This window comes from Calliphora vicina, chromosome 3 (genome assembly GCF_958450345.1).
Source record: "Calliphora vicina chromosome 3, idCalVici1.1, whole genome shotgun sequence".
NCBI classification, from domain to species: domain Eukaryota; kingdom Metazoa; phylum Arthropoda; class Insecta; order Diptera; family Calliphoridae; genus Calliphora; species Calliphora vicina.
Window position 1 is genome coordinate 20136963 of NC_088782.1, and position 15283 is coordinate 20152245.

General features: G+C 32.6%; 1 protein-coding gene across 1 annotated transcript in view; it reads right to left on the reverse strand.

Annotated features, from left to right (window-relative positions):
* Positions 1-10831: 10831 nt before the first annotated feature.
* Tie (Tie-like receptor tyrosine kinase) overlaps positions 10832-15283 on the reverse strand; it is a 112651-nt gene continuing 108199 nt past the window's right edge. Inside the window, exons 5-6 of the mRNA XM_065504946.1 lie at positions 12216-12597; positions 10832-12150 (exon numbers count right to left, since the gene is read on the reverse strand). Coding sequence (XP_065361018.1) covers positions 11840-12150; positions 12216-12597 — 693 coding nt within the window. The 3' untranslated portion in view covers positions 10832-11839. The remainder of the gene's footprint in view (positions 12151-12215; positions 12598-15283) is intronic.

Here is a 15283-nt window from a genome sequence, read left to right on the forward strand (position 1 = left end):
ATATGAGGATTATGCAGCCACCTTGATCAAATTTTGCACAGATTAGAAAATCGTGTAAGATTTGTCCCTAGTCCCCATACAAGGTCCCTCTCAGAAAATGACTTGAACATTCATATTAATATCGTTATGAAATTGGACATGAACAAGTTTTATATGAACCTAAATCGTTCTACAAACTTTTTTGTTGATGTTGTAGCAATGTAAACAATTTTTAATCTACACGCAGAGAAAAAATATAGTTGGGCATGGTTACTGTAACCATTTCAATATTGTTACAAGTTTTTTAACTATATTATAGTCATAGTAACCATTTACATGATTGTGGTAACCATAATATGGTTAATTTACGATTCACATGATTGTATCTACCATATATATGTATGGTTACAGTAAACAAATATATGTTTGTGACAACCATTCATATTATGGTGCTCTCGGCTTAAGGCTTATCATAATCTGAGAACAACATATTATGATAAAATTATTCATCATAAATATGGTTGCCACAAACATATATTTGTTTACTGTAACCATATATATGGTAGATACAATCATGTGAATCGTAAATTAACCATATTATCGTTACCACAATCATGTAAATAGTTACTGTGACTATAATATTGTTAAAAATCTTGTAACACTATTTAAATGGTAACAGAAACCATGCAAAATTATATTTTTTCTCTGCGTGTAGGGGCTCTGCATGTTCTTCCAGTCCAAGGAATTTTGCTACTTCGACGTGATGAGACCTTAAATCCACAGAACGTTGCGAACTAGGTTTGGCTGGACAGTTGATTATGTGGAGAGTGTCATGAGGACCCTGACCACATGCTGGGCATAAGTTTAGGACGGCGCACAGTACTCTGTTCTATAGACAAAAGTCGAAAATAAATGTTTCTTCCAAATTTTAATAAGATATATATAATTTGAAAACTAAGAAAACAACTAATATACGTATCCAAAAATTATTTTGATATGACCATATTTATTATTGAGAGAAGGCTCTAAAGTCAGAAAATTTTTCAGGGAAACGAAAGTGCTTTTGAAGATAGATTTGCAAAAAATATTATAAAAATTTAGGTTTTTAAAAAAATGTTTTTTGGTTTAATATTTTAAATAACTATGTATACGTTCAATTACCAAAAAACAATTTGTTGTGAAATTTCACTCCTAGAATGTTTTTACATAGCTTTAAAAAATGCATATAAAAAATTAAAAAATATCTCACTTTGGTGGAAAATATAAACAAAGTGTGTAAAATGTAGTATTTTTTTGTTATTGCTTTTTATAGTTAATACATTTATTTATTAAAAATAAAAATAAAATTAACGGAATTTTTGCCGCATCTTTGAAATAAATTATTTTTAAAAATGCTTATTATGGTTAATTTTAGTATATAATGTTAATTATATCCCAAATTGAAAATTAAATTAAATCATTTAAATTGTAATATAAATTGTACAAATTATGTATTTCAAATTTTGAATAAATTTTCTTAAAAAATTTGTCCTGTTTTTTTATTTTCAATAATTGGTTCATTGGAGTTGCTAAGTATTGTTTGTAATATTTATGGTTTTTGTCACTTAAAACAAATATTCTATAATTTTGGAATTTTGTTATAATTGTTCTCGATATTAATATTGATTTTTGAATAATAAGTGATGATGTTGTTTGACAACATTTTAGTAAAATTAGTGTATTGAACTCGTTGAACTTCTTACAAAATATTTTTTTTATCAATATGGTTGTTTTAAAACATTTAGACTTGACTGATTGCTGGTTTCAGTATCTTCAAGTAAAAGAATAATAAAAATATATAAATTTGTAAGATAAAAAATTGGTAATGTACAGTAGTCCAAGAAAGTCTACATACAGTAAAAATTATTGTGTTACTTTAATTTAAAGCAGTTTTTTATTTTTTTTATGAGATATACATATAGTAATACATGTCTTATGTCGATTTTAGCAAAAAAACAATTCAAATAACGCCCAAAAGTTCATCGTTATTAGAGTTATTGGTTCTGAGTAAAATAACGAAAAATTTATTCTCGGTCATGCCTACTTTTGGGTGGGCGGGGCTATTATGTTTCATAATATTTTGAACATTAAGCCATTAATAAAATTAAAAACAATCCTTAATTATAAATTAAGAAATAAAAATCACTGAATATGAATTTTTAATTTACCGTTTTTAGAATTAGCAAATTTGAGACTAATACATATACCCTTGTACATTATTTTAAAAAAAATTATATTTCCAATAAATAACTTTTATAATTATTACCATTTATTTTGCAATTGAAAATTATATAAATTAAGTGAATTATCTCAAGAATATTCAAAAAATAGTATTTCGATTTGTATAAAATCGTCTAACGAAGGCTTATATGGAAGTAAAAGGAGTCCTTGTCTTTAAGGTTAAATTTGTCATACAACGAAACACCTTAATTCTAGAGAAAACTGAAAATGTGTGAGATATTTTAATCAATATTTTAGCTAAAACGTAATTTTTAATATTCAGGATATATGGCAGGTAGGCAAGTCCTTCATCCGAATTTGCTGAAAATTTTTATTTTATTTAGCAATGCAAAAGGGTATTAGTGTACCAAATTTCATATCTCTACGAAAGCTCCTTCTACTTTTGTCCATTCGTTATATGGGGACAAAGCACTGTGCGGCGCGGTCTATGCGGGACCAAAAGGCATATAGCCTGTTGCTCCATCCTGATCATAGTTGTGCCATAACAACTCACGTTTTACGCGGCATAATCTTCTTCATTCACAAGGTATTCTGCTACCGCGGAATTGATCTTCTTCATTCACAAGGTATCCTGCTACCGCGGAATTGATGACGTCTCCATCAATTCCGCGGTAGCAGGAATGTCGTTCAAAGCTGTCATATACGTGCGGCGATCAAATGGATCCTGCTCATACCTCTGTATGCTCTCTTCGTATTTGCGTAGGTCCTGTCCGACATGCATCGGTGGAGACTCCCAGAAGGAACTGTTGCGTCAACATGACGTTGTGTAGAACATTAGTTTCCTCATGAAGGTGCTGTTCGGAAGTAATTTGAAGGCAGCCTGTGACGGTCCTTAAGGCAGCATTTTAACAGCTTTGAATATTTCTCCACTGGAGCAGCATAGTTGACCACTGACCGACCAATCGTCTTGTAAGTAGCTGGCAAGGTTTTTTTGTCCTTACCCCAAGTACTGCCAGCTAGAGCCTTGAGGACCACGCTCCTATTTCGCAGTTTATGCGTAATTGCAGTGGCGTGTGCTGAGGAAGTAAAATGGCTATCAAAAGTGTCACCCAAGATTTTCGGGTGGTTCACCGTCACACAGTGGTATGAGAATAAAAAAAGAGGGAAATAAATCTGTAACTTCTAAACCCTTACGCCGATTTGAATGAAATTTCACATGCGTGAAGAGGAAATGTGGTCGAGTTTAAGTTTTGAATTTGGACCTCATGACGCCACCAGGAGCGGGAACAAGGGTTCCCAAAGTAGGCCACCTCGGGTATGTTCAATTTTTAAAATGATCCTATTTCTTCGTTTATGATCCGATTTAAAAAAAATTACACATATAGAATCTCCTCGTCGAGCACAACATAAAACCTCAATTATCTCTTATAGCTTAGGAGATATTCGCATTTGAAATTTTAATTTTCAACATTTTTACCCACCCTACTCCAGTTTTATGGTGACCGCGGTTCCAAATATTCCCCGATTTTATCAATTTTTCTTTTATGGGATTAACAATAGATCTATATATCAAATAAAGAAAGAAGTGTTTAAAAATCATGACTGAGTCCAATGTTACATGCATTTGAATTTAAAAAAATTAAAAAAGGCGATTTTTCGCAATTTTTTGGGGAAAAAAGTATTTTTATTCATTTTAAGTTATCTAAAAAATTTCTAAAGGGATGTATAATGAATTTGTACTTTTTGAAAAACTAACTTTACGCCAAATATTTTACATGAAAAAAACATTTATAATTTTTGATACCGACGGGATCAGGTCCATTCAAAAAATGCCTATGTTTTATGTAAAATTCAACTTTAGGGCAAAAATTCTCAAATCGCATACTCGATATCAAAATATACTAACCTATTTTAGATGGCCCAATAAGTTCTTAATTATTTTGTAAAGGGTTCCGATAACCCCGCCCCTGGTATGGATATTATAGCCAAAAAACGAAAAAATCCCATTTTTCAAGATTTTGCGGATGTGAAATTTCATTCAAATCGGCGTAAGGGTTTAGAAGTTACAGATTTATTTCCATCTTTTTTTATTCTCATACCACTGTGAGTCGGCATGTGTACACCGTCGACCATGATGCCTAAGCTGAGTTTTACCTCCTTCACCCAGGTGGTGAAGTGTGTTGCTGATGATTTAACAAAATTTTGTAGAACAACAACAACAATTCTACCAACATTTGTGAGGATCGGTCCATAATTGACCTACCCCTCACATAAATCCTATATCAGAAAAATACTTGATTGTCAATAAATACATAAACCCACCCACATATTGCTACTAGGTATACAAATTTCAGCACATCCGAATATTACAATCTTACTTGTTTAATTTGATTTTTCAATGTTCTCAAGTCTTTACTCTAGCTATTTTTCATATGCGTCATATCAGGGAAGTTTTGCTTTACTTCTTTAATTTGAAAAAAGTAACGCTGAAGCACACCGAAGCTTTTGGTGAATTTGTTCCATCGGTTGCAAGGACCGACAGATGTTTTGCGCAGTGCAGCAGTGGTGATGGAAGACAAAGATCTAGCCAAAAAAAGTTTGAAGTCCAAGAATTGGAGGCATTACTCCATGAAGAATATTGTCAAACTCAACAAGAGCTTGGAAAATCTTTGAGAGCTACTCAATCAGCAATTTTATACTAAAATTAGGTACCTTACGAATTGAAGCTGAGACACCTAAAAAGATGATTTTGCATGTCCTATACGATAACGCGAAGCGTAAGAGATCGTATGTGAAGCCCGGCCAACCAGCCGAATCGATAGCAAAGCCAAAGGTAGTTCTCAGTATTTGGTGAGAGCAAAAGGGGCCTATCTATTACGAGCTGGTAAAATTTGACCAGACCATCACAGAGAACCTGTATCGAACGCAACTGATTCGTTTGATACGAGCATTGGTCGAAAAACACACACAATATGCGGCCAGGCAAGAAACCGTAATATTCCATCATGACAACGAACTGTTGCAAGACCTGTTAAAAAGTATTTAGAATGATGTGGTTGGGAAGTGTTGCCTCCCCCGCTTTATACTTAGTCCAAACCGTTCTCTCTCTGATACGCTTCACTTTGAAACAGAGTATTCGATATTGGCTTGATACCGTATTGGCCTCAAAAGATGAGCAGATGAATAAATTTATATTGTACAAATGTTTCAAAATAAAATTTAAAAATTTAAGAAAATGTTTAGTCTTTTCCAACCCAATAGTTTAAACTGTAACATTCAAATATTTAAAAATTTTAATTTTTATTTTAAGTGTAGATACTTTTTTAGCCACGGCTACCATTACTCTTGAACTTTCTTTCGTTACGCGACTTTTCAATTATTATGACATTAAAGACATAAATTAGTTTATTATGTGCATCAGCATTTTGTTGAAAAGGAAAATAAAGAAAAAAAAATAAAAATAAAAACAATTCAAAGTCATTTCATGTGAGACTGTTTTGTGTCTGGCCAACTGACTAACATAGATGACAACATTACAGCATTATTGTTGTAGGCAATAAAATATTAAAAAATAAAAAAATATTTACACTAATTGCATTTTGAAACTCATACATACTACCTACCTATTTGTCTATTATGACGACCATCAATCAATTGTCTACAAAATGTCTTCTCATATTGTTGAAAGGTATTTTTGTACTATTGTGACTTTATTATTTAGTTAAATAGATTCTTTGTTTTGTAGTAATTTTTATTTAAGATTCAATGAAGTCTTTTTTTTTTTGTCTTACAAAGTCTGTACATAATTTGTATGTGTGAAAACTTCAATGGCAAATTACACAAGCTGCATAATAAATGTTGCATTATAAATTTCTGATGGTATTGTATGTTAAATTTGGATTTAATTTACTTCCTCTTGTAACAATCTGGCAGCATGGTGAATTATTTATATCAAATTTTATTGTATTTGGTTGACAAAATTTCAAAAATCTGGTGTTTATTAACATATTTTTAGGCGTTTCGTTAAATTACTAATAATGTAATTTTGTTTGTAATGATCCGATTATAAACATTTCAAATTAAAAATTTAGCGGAAATTTACAAGAGAAAACACTGTTATACACTAACTTCTCTATAGAATAATGTCCTGGAATATATTTCCTGTGTTTTTTAATTCTTTTTTTACCAGAGCCCAATACTTTTCCACAGGCCAAAGTTCTGGACCGTGGATTTGCCTCTCGTGGTACAAAATTGACATTATTGTTTGAATATCAATCAAAGAGCCTTTTTTCCATAGTGGCATGATGCCAAATTCGGGCCAGAAATGTGAAAGCTCTCTGTGCTGTTTTAAGAAAGTTAAAACCCGTTTTTGTAGACACTCTGTAACTTATATTTCTGTGTTAATCGTGCCTGATGTCACAAATTATTGGCTTCTTTTACCACACAAGAAACTTCTTGGGGAATTTTGTTTGTTATTTTGTTAGGAAGTGTTAGGTGCTCTTCGAGAGAGCTGTTCGTCTTCTTTTGCCTTACCAATATCTGTTAGACCTTTTTTCTTCCTGATCCAAGTATCCTTTCAATGTTCAAGTCTTCCTTATACTGTTTAATGGCTTTGGAAACAGTGTGGCAATGAACCGTAAGTATTGAATTGTTTTGAAAAGTTTTAAATTGATGTTGATGTTTATTCGAAAAGCGTCTCTGATAAACTCACTCACGACTGCAACCTCTGCCACTATTTATAACACTGCCATCTGCACTCTAGATTGTTCTTTAACTGTCAAAATTCGAATATTCTAGATCTTACTAATACATACGCCATCTGTGGTGTACTTTCTACAATGTTCTTTAACTGAATATTCGAATTCGAATACAGCGTTGCCAACTTACGATCAAATCAACTGAAAGCTTTTATTTAATAATGCCCACAGATAAGTTACAGTTTGCTATTACAGTACAATTTCGTAACAATATTTTCCCGTACTTTTATTTCGATGGACAAATTGACCGAAATAACAGTTAAAAATTAATGATTTGGAAGAGATAATATCTGACATGATTAAAAAAAGTAATCATTCGTTGAAGCAAGAATAAGTTTTGGCTGGAATAGTATGTAAAAGTAGCTTAACCTAGTTTGGAGATTTTAGCACGACATTGAACCCAAACCCAAGTGGTTACAATCCCCAGATATCAATTTCATAGAAAACCTATGGGAAATTTTATTGCTTATCCCAGAAAAGAGCATTCTACATCGGTCGAAACAAATAGTAGTCGGACGGGTTAAGGTCTTGACTATAAGGCGGATGAGGCAAAACTTCTTCACTACATGCAAAATATTGTTTCAAGTTCTCTCGGCTTCAATTCGTATTGTACCCAATTTCGCAGCTTTTGGATTTCTTCCCCTGCTCGTAAACGTTTTGAAATTAATGATTGAATAGCTCCCAAGCTCTTGTTAAGTTTTACAATAATATTCATGGAGTAATGCTTCCGATTCTTGGTCTTCAAACTTTTTTTGCTGGCCTGGGCGATCTTTGTCTTCCGTGTCAAAATCTCCACTTCAGAATCGAGCAAACAATCTCTCAACCGTTGAAACCGAAAACGTTGAAACCACAAAATTAGAAATTTTCGAAGCAAAAAAACTTTCTTGTTTACAATATAATGTTCAATAACTAACTGTCTCTTGAAAACACGATAGAGCCCAAACGAAAGGAGCTAGCTTTTCCACAAATACTGTATATTGATAAAGTTTGTTAGGTATTGACAATGGACAATATCGGTCCATGATTTCACCTAGCCCCCATACAAATATTCAACCGGCAGTAATAAATATGTTGGTAATGCTTAAATCCTCATAATATTTTGCACAAACTAATTCTAAGTACTATGAAACTATAATGTAAAGTATGGCGAAAATCGGTCCCTATCCCCATACAAGGTCCCCCTCAAATAATGACTTGAACATTCATAATTGTCTTATAATAGCACAATTAGGGATGCTAAACGGGGAATCCCGTTCCCGAAAATCCCGGGGTTTTCGGGATTTTCTAAATCCCGAAGCCCGGGATTTTTTAATTTTAAATTTCGGGGTTTTCGGGATTTTCCAAATCCCGTTTTTCATAAATAAATAGGGGAAATTGTAATTTTTGTGTGACGTTTTCATTCATTTTGACATTCTACATGCCCGAATATCGCAAAGTGATGTTCAGCAAAGTTGTTAAGCTCAACTCCTGCTACAATATAGTTAATAAAGGAAAACGGTGGGGCTCTAGAAAATCAATTCTTCAACTTTTTTTGTAAGTTATCTAACAAAACTCAATTTAAATCCTCTTCAAATGAAATTGATTTTATCTCAGATGAGGAGCTCGAACAAAATGAAAATATTTCGATTGCTAAAAGGCTAAAAGATATTATTAATAAATGTAAAAACCCCAAATAACCATAACGAAACCAAATTATAATGTAGATTTTCAACTTGCAAAAGAAATAGATCATTTTATTTCTGAAGGAACAAGAGGAAAATACTTGCAGATTTGTTATAAGTATTTGCAAACGGGTTTGCCAATGTGAAAGATAGAATGTGAAATATGTTTTTCGGCAGCAGCATATGTCGAAAACAAAATTCGTTCCAGAATGGCAGATGAAACCATAGATGCAATAGTATTCTTAAGAAGCTATTTAAAATAAACACTTTTTTATACTAAGGTACGGTTTTTCACCAGTATGTCGATTTTTTTCACGAAAAATCGTATACCAGAAACGCATTCTACGGAAAATTCTAAGAAGAAACCATAGGTCTAAAATCAAATCCTATCGAATTTCGTCTTTTATCCAATGATATTGCAGTATATATATATATATTTTTTTAATAGTTTTTTTTATTGGCTAAAAGACGAAATGCGCAAGATAGGATTTGATTTTAGACCTATTGTTTCTTGGGGATTTTTTTTCGTTTTGATCGTCCATACAAATCGACCCGGCCTAATGTACATACTTTATTGTTATTTCTTCTTATATAAGAATCCTCTTATATAAGAATCCCGAACCCCGGGATTTTTAAAAATCAGTCCCGATTAGCATCTCTAAGCACAATACAACAACATTTTTGGAACATAATAGCGACCCTATAATTCTGAAAGGGCATTTTGAGTAAATCATTTTTATAGAATAAACTTATAGTCCAGCTGGTCTGAGTTTTTTTTTACAGTTGGTCAAAGTTTTAATTTTTTGATCGAAGTGATCATTATACTAAAAGAAAAAAATTTTTTAATTTAATGTTTGAGAGAATTCTTATTGTCAGAGTTATATTATGGAATTTTATGGGGATCTAGCTACACTCAAGGAGTCAATTTGACCCTTTTTTCGAGAAAATCAAAAGTCCTTTCAAAATGAACATTTAAGGATTAAAATATTCTACGAAAAGATACCAAAGTTGTAAATAAAGCTCTTTACGCTTAATTAGCAACATTACACGCTACCTTGGGTTTCACATCTTTTAAAAAAATCGCCAAAAATCTATTTATGATCCGAATAAGCTGAAATTTAAAATATAAATAGTCTTCTCTTTTAGTTCAAGAGATATTTATGTTTATTGATTTTTTTTTCGTTTTGTAGATATGATTTACTAAAATGCCTATTCAGAATTATAGGGTCGCTATTCTGTTCCAATCAAAAAGTCTCAATTTGTTGGACAGTGTAATCAATATCGTGATGAAATTGTACATGTTTTATATAAACCTAAATCTTTCTCCCATCTTTTGTGAGGATCGGTAACACACTTACATGTTTATACCCTGCACCACCATAGTGGGGAGGGTATAATGCGTTTGTGCAGATGTTTGTAACGCCCAAACATATTAGTCTAACCACCTTAAAGTATAATGATCGACTCAGAATCAATTTCTGAGTCGATTAAACGATGTCCGTGGCTGTCCATGTAAACCTTGTGCGCAGAGTACAGGTCGCAATTCTGAAGATATTTCGATAAAATTTGGTACATATTATTTTTTCGGCCCAAGGACCAAGCCTATTGAAACTGGCTGAAATCGGTCCATTATTTCACCTAGCCCCCATACAAAGGTCCATCCGAAATTGGACTTTATCGGTCATTAATTTATAAATGTATCTCCACAAATTGCGCTCCAAATAAGTTTTATATAGACAAAATTCATATCACCAAATTTTGTTACGATCGGTCCATAATTAGTCATAGCTCCCATATAGATCCGCTTCCGAAAATCACTTTAACGTGCATAAATCGCTTAAAATTTTTGGTATACTCACAAAATTCAACATAGTAAACTTATAGACATAAATCACACGACCTAATTTCATGGTGATCGGTTCATAATTGGTTATAGTCCCCATATAAGGCACACTTCCGAAAATCACTCAAAAATATAAATTATTGAAATTTTAAAAGAAAAATTTTTTTGCTCTTTTACTTAGTGTAGGGTATTATATGGTCGGGTTTGACCGACCATACTTTCTTACTTGTTTTCTTCAATGTTTACTATGGTGAAGGGTAAGCATGATTCACAATAGCCTAAGTTGTTCAGTATCATTTCATATTCTCACAAAATTTTATCATCTTTCAGAATAATTTTTCAAATTCCTTGCTTTAAAAAAACCACCTTAATTTTTTTTTATTTAATTCAGTACGTATACAATTTTATTACTTCAATTGCAAGAAAATATAAATCATAATTTGTTTAAAGTTTTTAATTTTATAAATAAATTTAAAATTGCATTAAAACTACTAAATGGAAATTGATATAAACACAGTGATGATTAAAAAGATTTTGTTAATTAAATACTTGGTATTTGTAATACATATACACACAATACGAACAATTACTTACTTAAAAACTAAATTATTTACACTCTAAAAAAAAGAAAACTAATAATAAACTTTAAACAGTGCAAAATATTACATAATTACAAAACAAAAATTAATTAATTAAATACAAAAAATAAAAAGAGAATTAAAGTCAAATTAATCATATAATTTACAAATTGAAACAAAAAAAATAAAGACTAGAAAACTAAAAAAGAAATTAAATACAAAAATAAGAATACAAAATTTGTCATTAACATTTATTAAAGGCTTGGAAGGACCAGGAAAAATAACAATAAACACAATGTAATTCGAAAGTTTTTAGTTCGCAAGACCTAAAATTAATTTGAAATTAATAACACAGAATATTTGTTAAATGAATTTTAAACAAATTTAGCTAGATATATTATAATTAACCGGCATAGAAAGCGTGAAGGACCATATCAAATTCGTTATATCAGGTTGACAAATTTCGTTTAACTTAAATTAAACTAACTTAATTTTAAATAATTCTTTAAGTAATAAACACTATAACATATTTACAATAATCATGAAATTTTGCCACATATTCCATGTTTTTTTTTCTATTCTATTTTTAACTTTTTCTTTAAAGCACCTTTTTAAAAAAAGATTTTTCCTTAAGCACTTTGAAAGCTAAGAAAACCAAAAATACAAGAAAAATTAAAAAATAATACTGCTAAGAGCACTTGATGAAAATGAGGAGGAAATAGTATGGGTAGAATGTTAAAAAGAATGTGAAAAAAAGCTTAAAGCAGTTTAGCAGGATTAGAGGGTTGGGTTCTCCTAATGTCATATTTCGCATTCAAACTCTGATATGCGATGATTGAAATAGACCATGCCCTGTTCGAGATCTTCACTAAAACCACTAACATCCATATAATCGGAGGCGGCTGAATCATCATCCACCCATTTGTGTAGAGAACGTGATATTTCCAAACGACACTGGCTGAAACTGGGACGCATATGGGGATCCTTATGCCAGCAGCGTGACATCAAGTTGTAAAACTCATGACGTCCCTCTTTGGGCAAATCAGGTCTTAAGCCTTGTGGTACTCGGCGTATAACTTCACGTCCCGTTATTTGGGAATAGGGCGTTGAACCTGTTTTACAAGAAATAAATATTAAATATTTTAGAAATAATTGTTTTTAAATAATAATTTCTTACCCAATGTTGCTATTTCCCACAACACTATACCAAATGCCCATATATCCGTCTCTGTACTAAAGATATTATATTGCAAGGCCTCTGGCGCCATCCATCTAATCGGTAGTGCTGGTCTCTTGCCAATTGTATCATGTCCATGTGATTTCTTTTCATTGCTGTCTTTGGTTGGACTTTGTGTCCAATGATTCATTATGAATTTTCCTCCAAAATCAAATTTAAATTTATTGAAATTACTGCGCATTATTTCGTTAGCACAATTCTTTTCCAGCTCCTTACGTTTGCGTTCCGCATCCAAATCTATGGACATGCCAAAATCACAGATTTTGCAAACACCGTTATGATCGAGTAAAACATTACGGGCTGCTAGATCACGATGAACAATCTGAAAGGAAGAGGAAATTAGTATTTTAATAAATTACATAATTTGTTTTAATGAACTCCTAACAAACTAAGACATCTAGGGTTTAGTACTTGCTAGAAAATAATGATCCATATCAAATAAAAATATAAAACAAATCAATATTTAAACATAAACAAATGGATTTAAGAGTCAACTGTATGTCATTTGAGATCCAATTAGATATATTAAGTCTGCCTTTACACATAGCAAGTTTACTTGAAGCAAGTCTCTTCGATTCCCTTTTTAAACTTGCTCGACTGCAGGTCTGTTTTCAATTTTGTATGTCAAAACCTAGTAGACGCCATAGTGAAAATGAGAAAACAAAAGAGAATTGAAGAGACTTGCCAGTACAAGCAAGACTTTCTTCTTGCCTCTCTCTCCTATAAACTCTAGACTTGCGCAAGAAAACTTGCAGACTAAAGAATATATTGGGTGTATGAATTAAAAATTTGGAATTTTTTAAAAATTTTAGCTCTTATTTTGAAACATTTGTACAATATAACTTTATTCAAAGTATTGACCATTGATAGCTAAGAACTTTTCCCGTCTTTCTGGCAAAATATGGATTCCGAGCCAAAATAACTGCTTATCTTTTGAGGTTCAGAACGAATCAAGTTAATTTCGGATACTCTGTTCTGAAGTGAAGCGTATCCCAGAGAGAGCGTTCTGCATTGATCGAAACAAATAGTAGTCAGTTGGAGCACGGTCAGGATTATAAGGCGGATGAGGCAAAACTACCCAACCGCTTCTTTCTAAATACTTTTTAACAGGTATTGCAACATGTGGCTTAGCGTTGTCACGATAGAATATTATTGATTCATGTCTGGCCGTTCATCGGCAAATGCTCGCTTCAAAAAAGTCAGTTGCTTTCGGTACAGGTCCCATTTGATGGTATGGAGAGATTTCTGCAGTTTCCAAATACAGAGCATTACCTTAGCATCATGGATATTTGGGTTTGTTGTCGATTCGGCTGGTTGGCCTAGTTTCGCTTACTATCTCTTATGCTTCGGGTTATCGTAATGGAACCATTTTTCATCGCAAATAATGATTCGGTGCAAAAATAGAGTTCAAACATAATTTCAGACATGCAAAATCGTCATTCAATGTCACTCGGCTTCAATTCGTATAGTACCCAATTTCCCTGCTTGTGGATGAATCCTGCTGCTTGCAAACATTTTGATATTCTTGGAGTATTCCCTCCAATTCTTGGTCTTCAAACTTTTTTGGCTGGCCTGGGCGATCTTTATCTTCGTGTTAAGTCACCACTTCTGAACCGTACAAACTATAGCTCGCACGCTGAAACCAATCGGTGTACTTCAACATCACTTTTTCAAATTAAAGAAGTAAAGCAAAACTGCACGAACTCGGCCATAACATAACTATTTCAATAGAGATATTGCATCCTTCACTTTGAAACGCCTAAAAGGTGACAATCACCCCTATCGCGAATCAATATTTCACATGAAATATGTTCCCTTTTCCCATTTTTCGTACATAAACTTTATTCATGTGAATAAATTCCGCATGTTGTGAAATTTTTAGATGGAATTTTGTAAACAATAAGCAGCTGTTACGAACCAAATCTACTATTGTGAATGAAAAGTTCATGGGAATATCACGATCGCAATTTTCCCTTCGATGGAAATGGATATTTCATAGGAACAAAATTTCACATGTTTTTCACGATAGGGGTAAATATTTAGGTCTGAAGGACATAGGAATGTTGCACTAATAAATTAATTCTGAAGCGAACAGTTCGACATCATGTACCTGTGCTGCGGTAGTGCAGGACTATAGCAGAGGAGATACTCTAGCCATTCTTTCTCTTTCTGATTGTTCAGCGAGAGATTAAATCTACTGATATGCTTCCCAAAAGTGCAGTGTTCTCCACCATACTCACAATAGTTATGCAGCTGATCACATGGAATCTCCATCAATGGTACTGATTGCTATTGTAGTAATAAGTTCTTGGTTTAATTAATCTCGATGTTATTCACATATTCCCGATGAAACGTCAAATCATTTCACATAAGCAGAATTCTAGATGAGACACTATTTTATAAAAATAAGTGCGATGGAGAAGTAATATATAAAAAATTGCATCATGTAAGTAGAAGCTATATCCAGATAGTCCTTCATAATCCGTCACTCAAATCAGCACCAACCCAAAACGTAAAATTAACACTCAAATTTCCAACATCACGCTGACACAACAGTTTCACCTGGAATGTCAACAATGACAGCACAATGTTGTATTTCTCTTCCAAACATATTGGAAAAGAGTTTTGCCTTTGAAATTTGCTAATGGGATATCATCAGAAGGAAGATCCAAACAGCAACATCTCAGAGTTCTCAGGAACGAAATTTGATCAATTGACTAGACTATAGTGGTCAGGGCTATCAATCTTAGAGTTGCTGGTTCGATTTCCGCCTGAGACTCTGGGTGTATCTGCAAAAAGATTTGCAGTTTGTGTTTATTTAAAAAAAGAGTCTTTCGCAGCTGAGATCGAGCTACATTTCAATAAACCCAGAGCAATTATGATGGAAAGTAAGTCTAATGACTTTAACTAATAAGAAAACCTCATCTCATCATATTATTTCTTCGCTCTCGTCCTCATGAGACTAACCTTCCACCTGCTAGTTATGAAACACAAGTTAACGCTAAAAA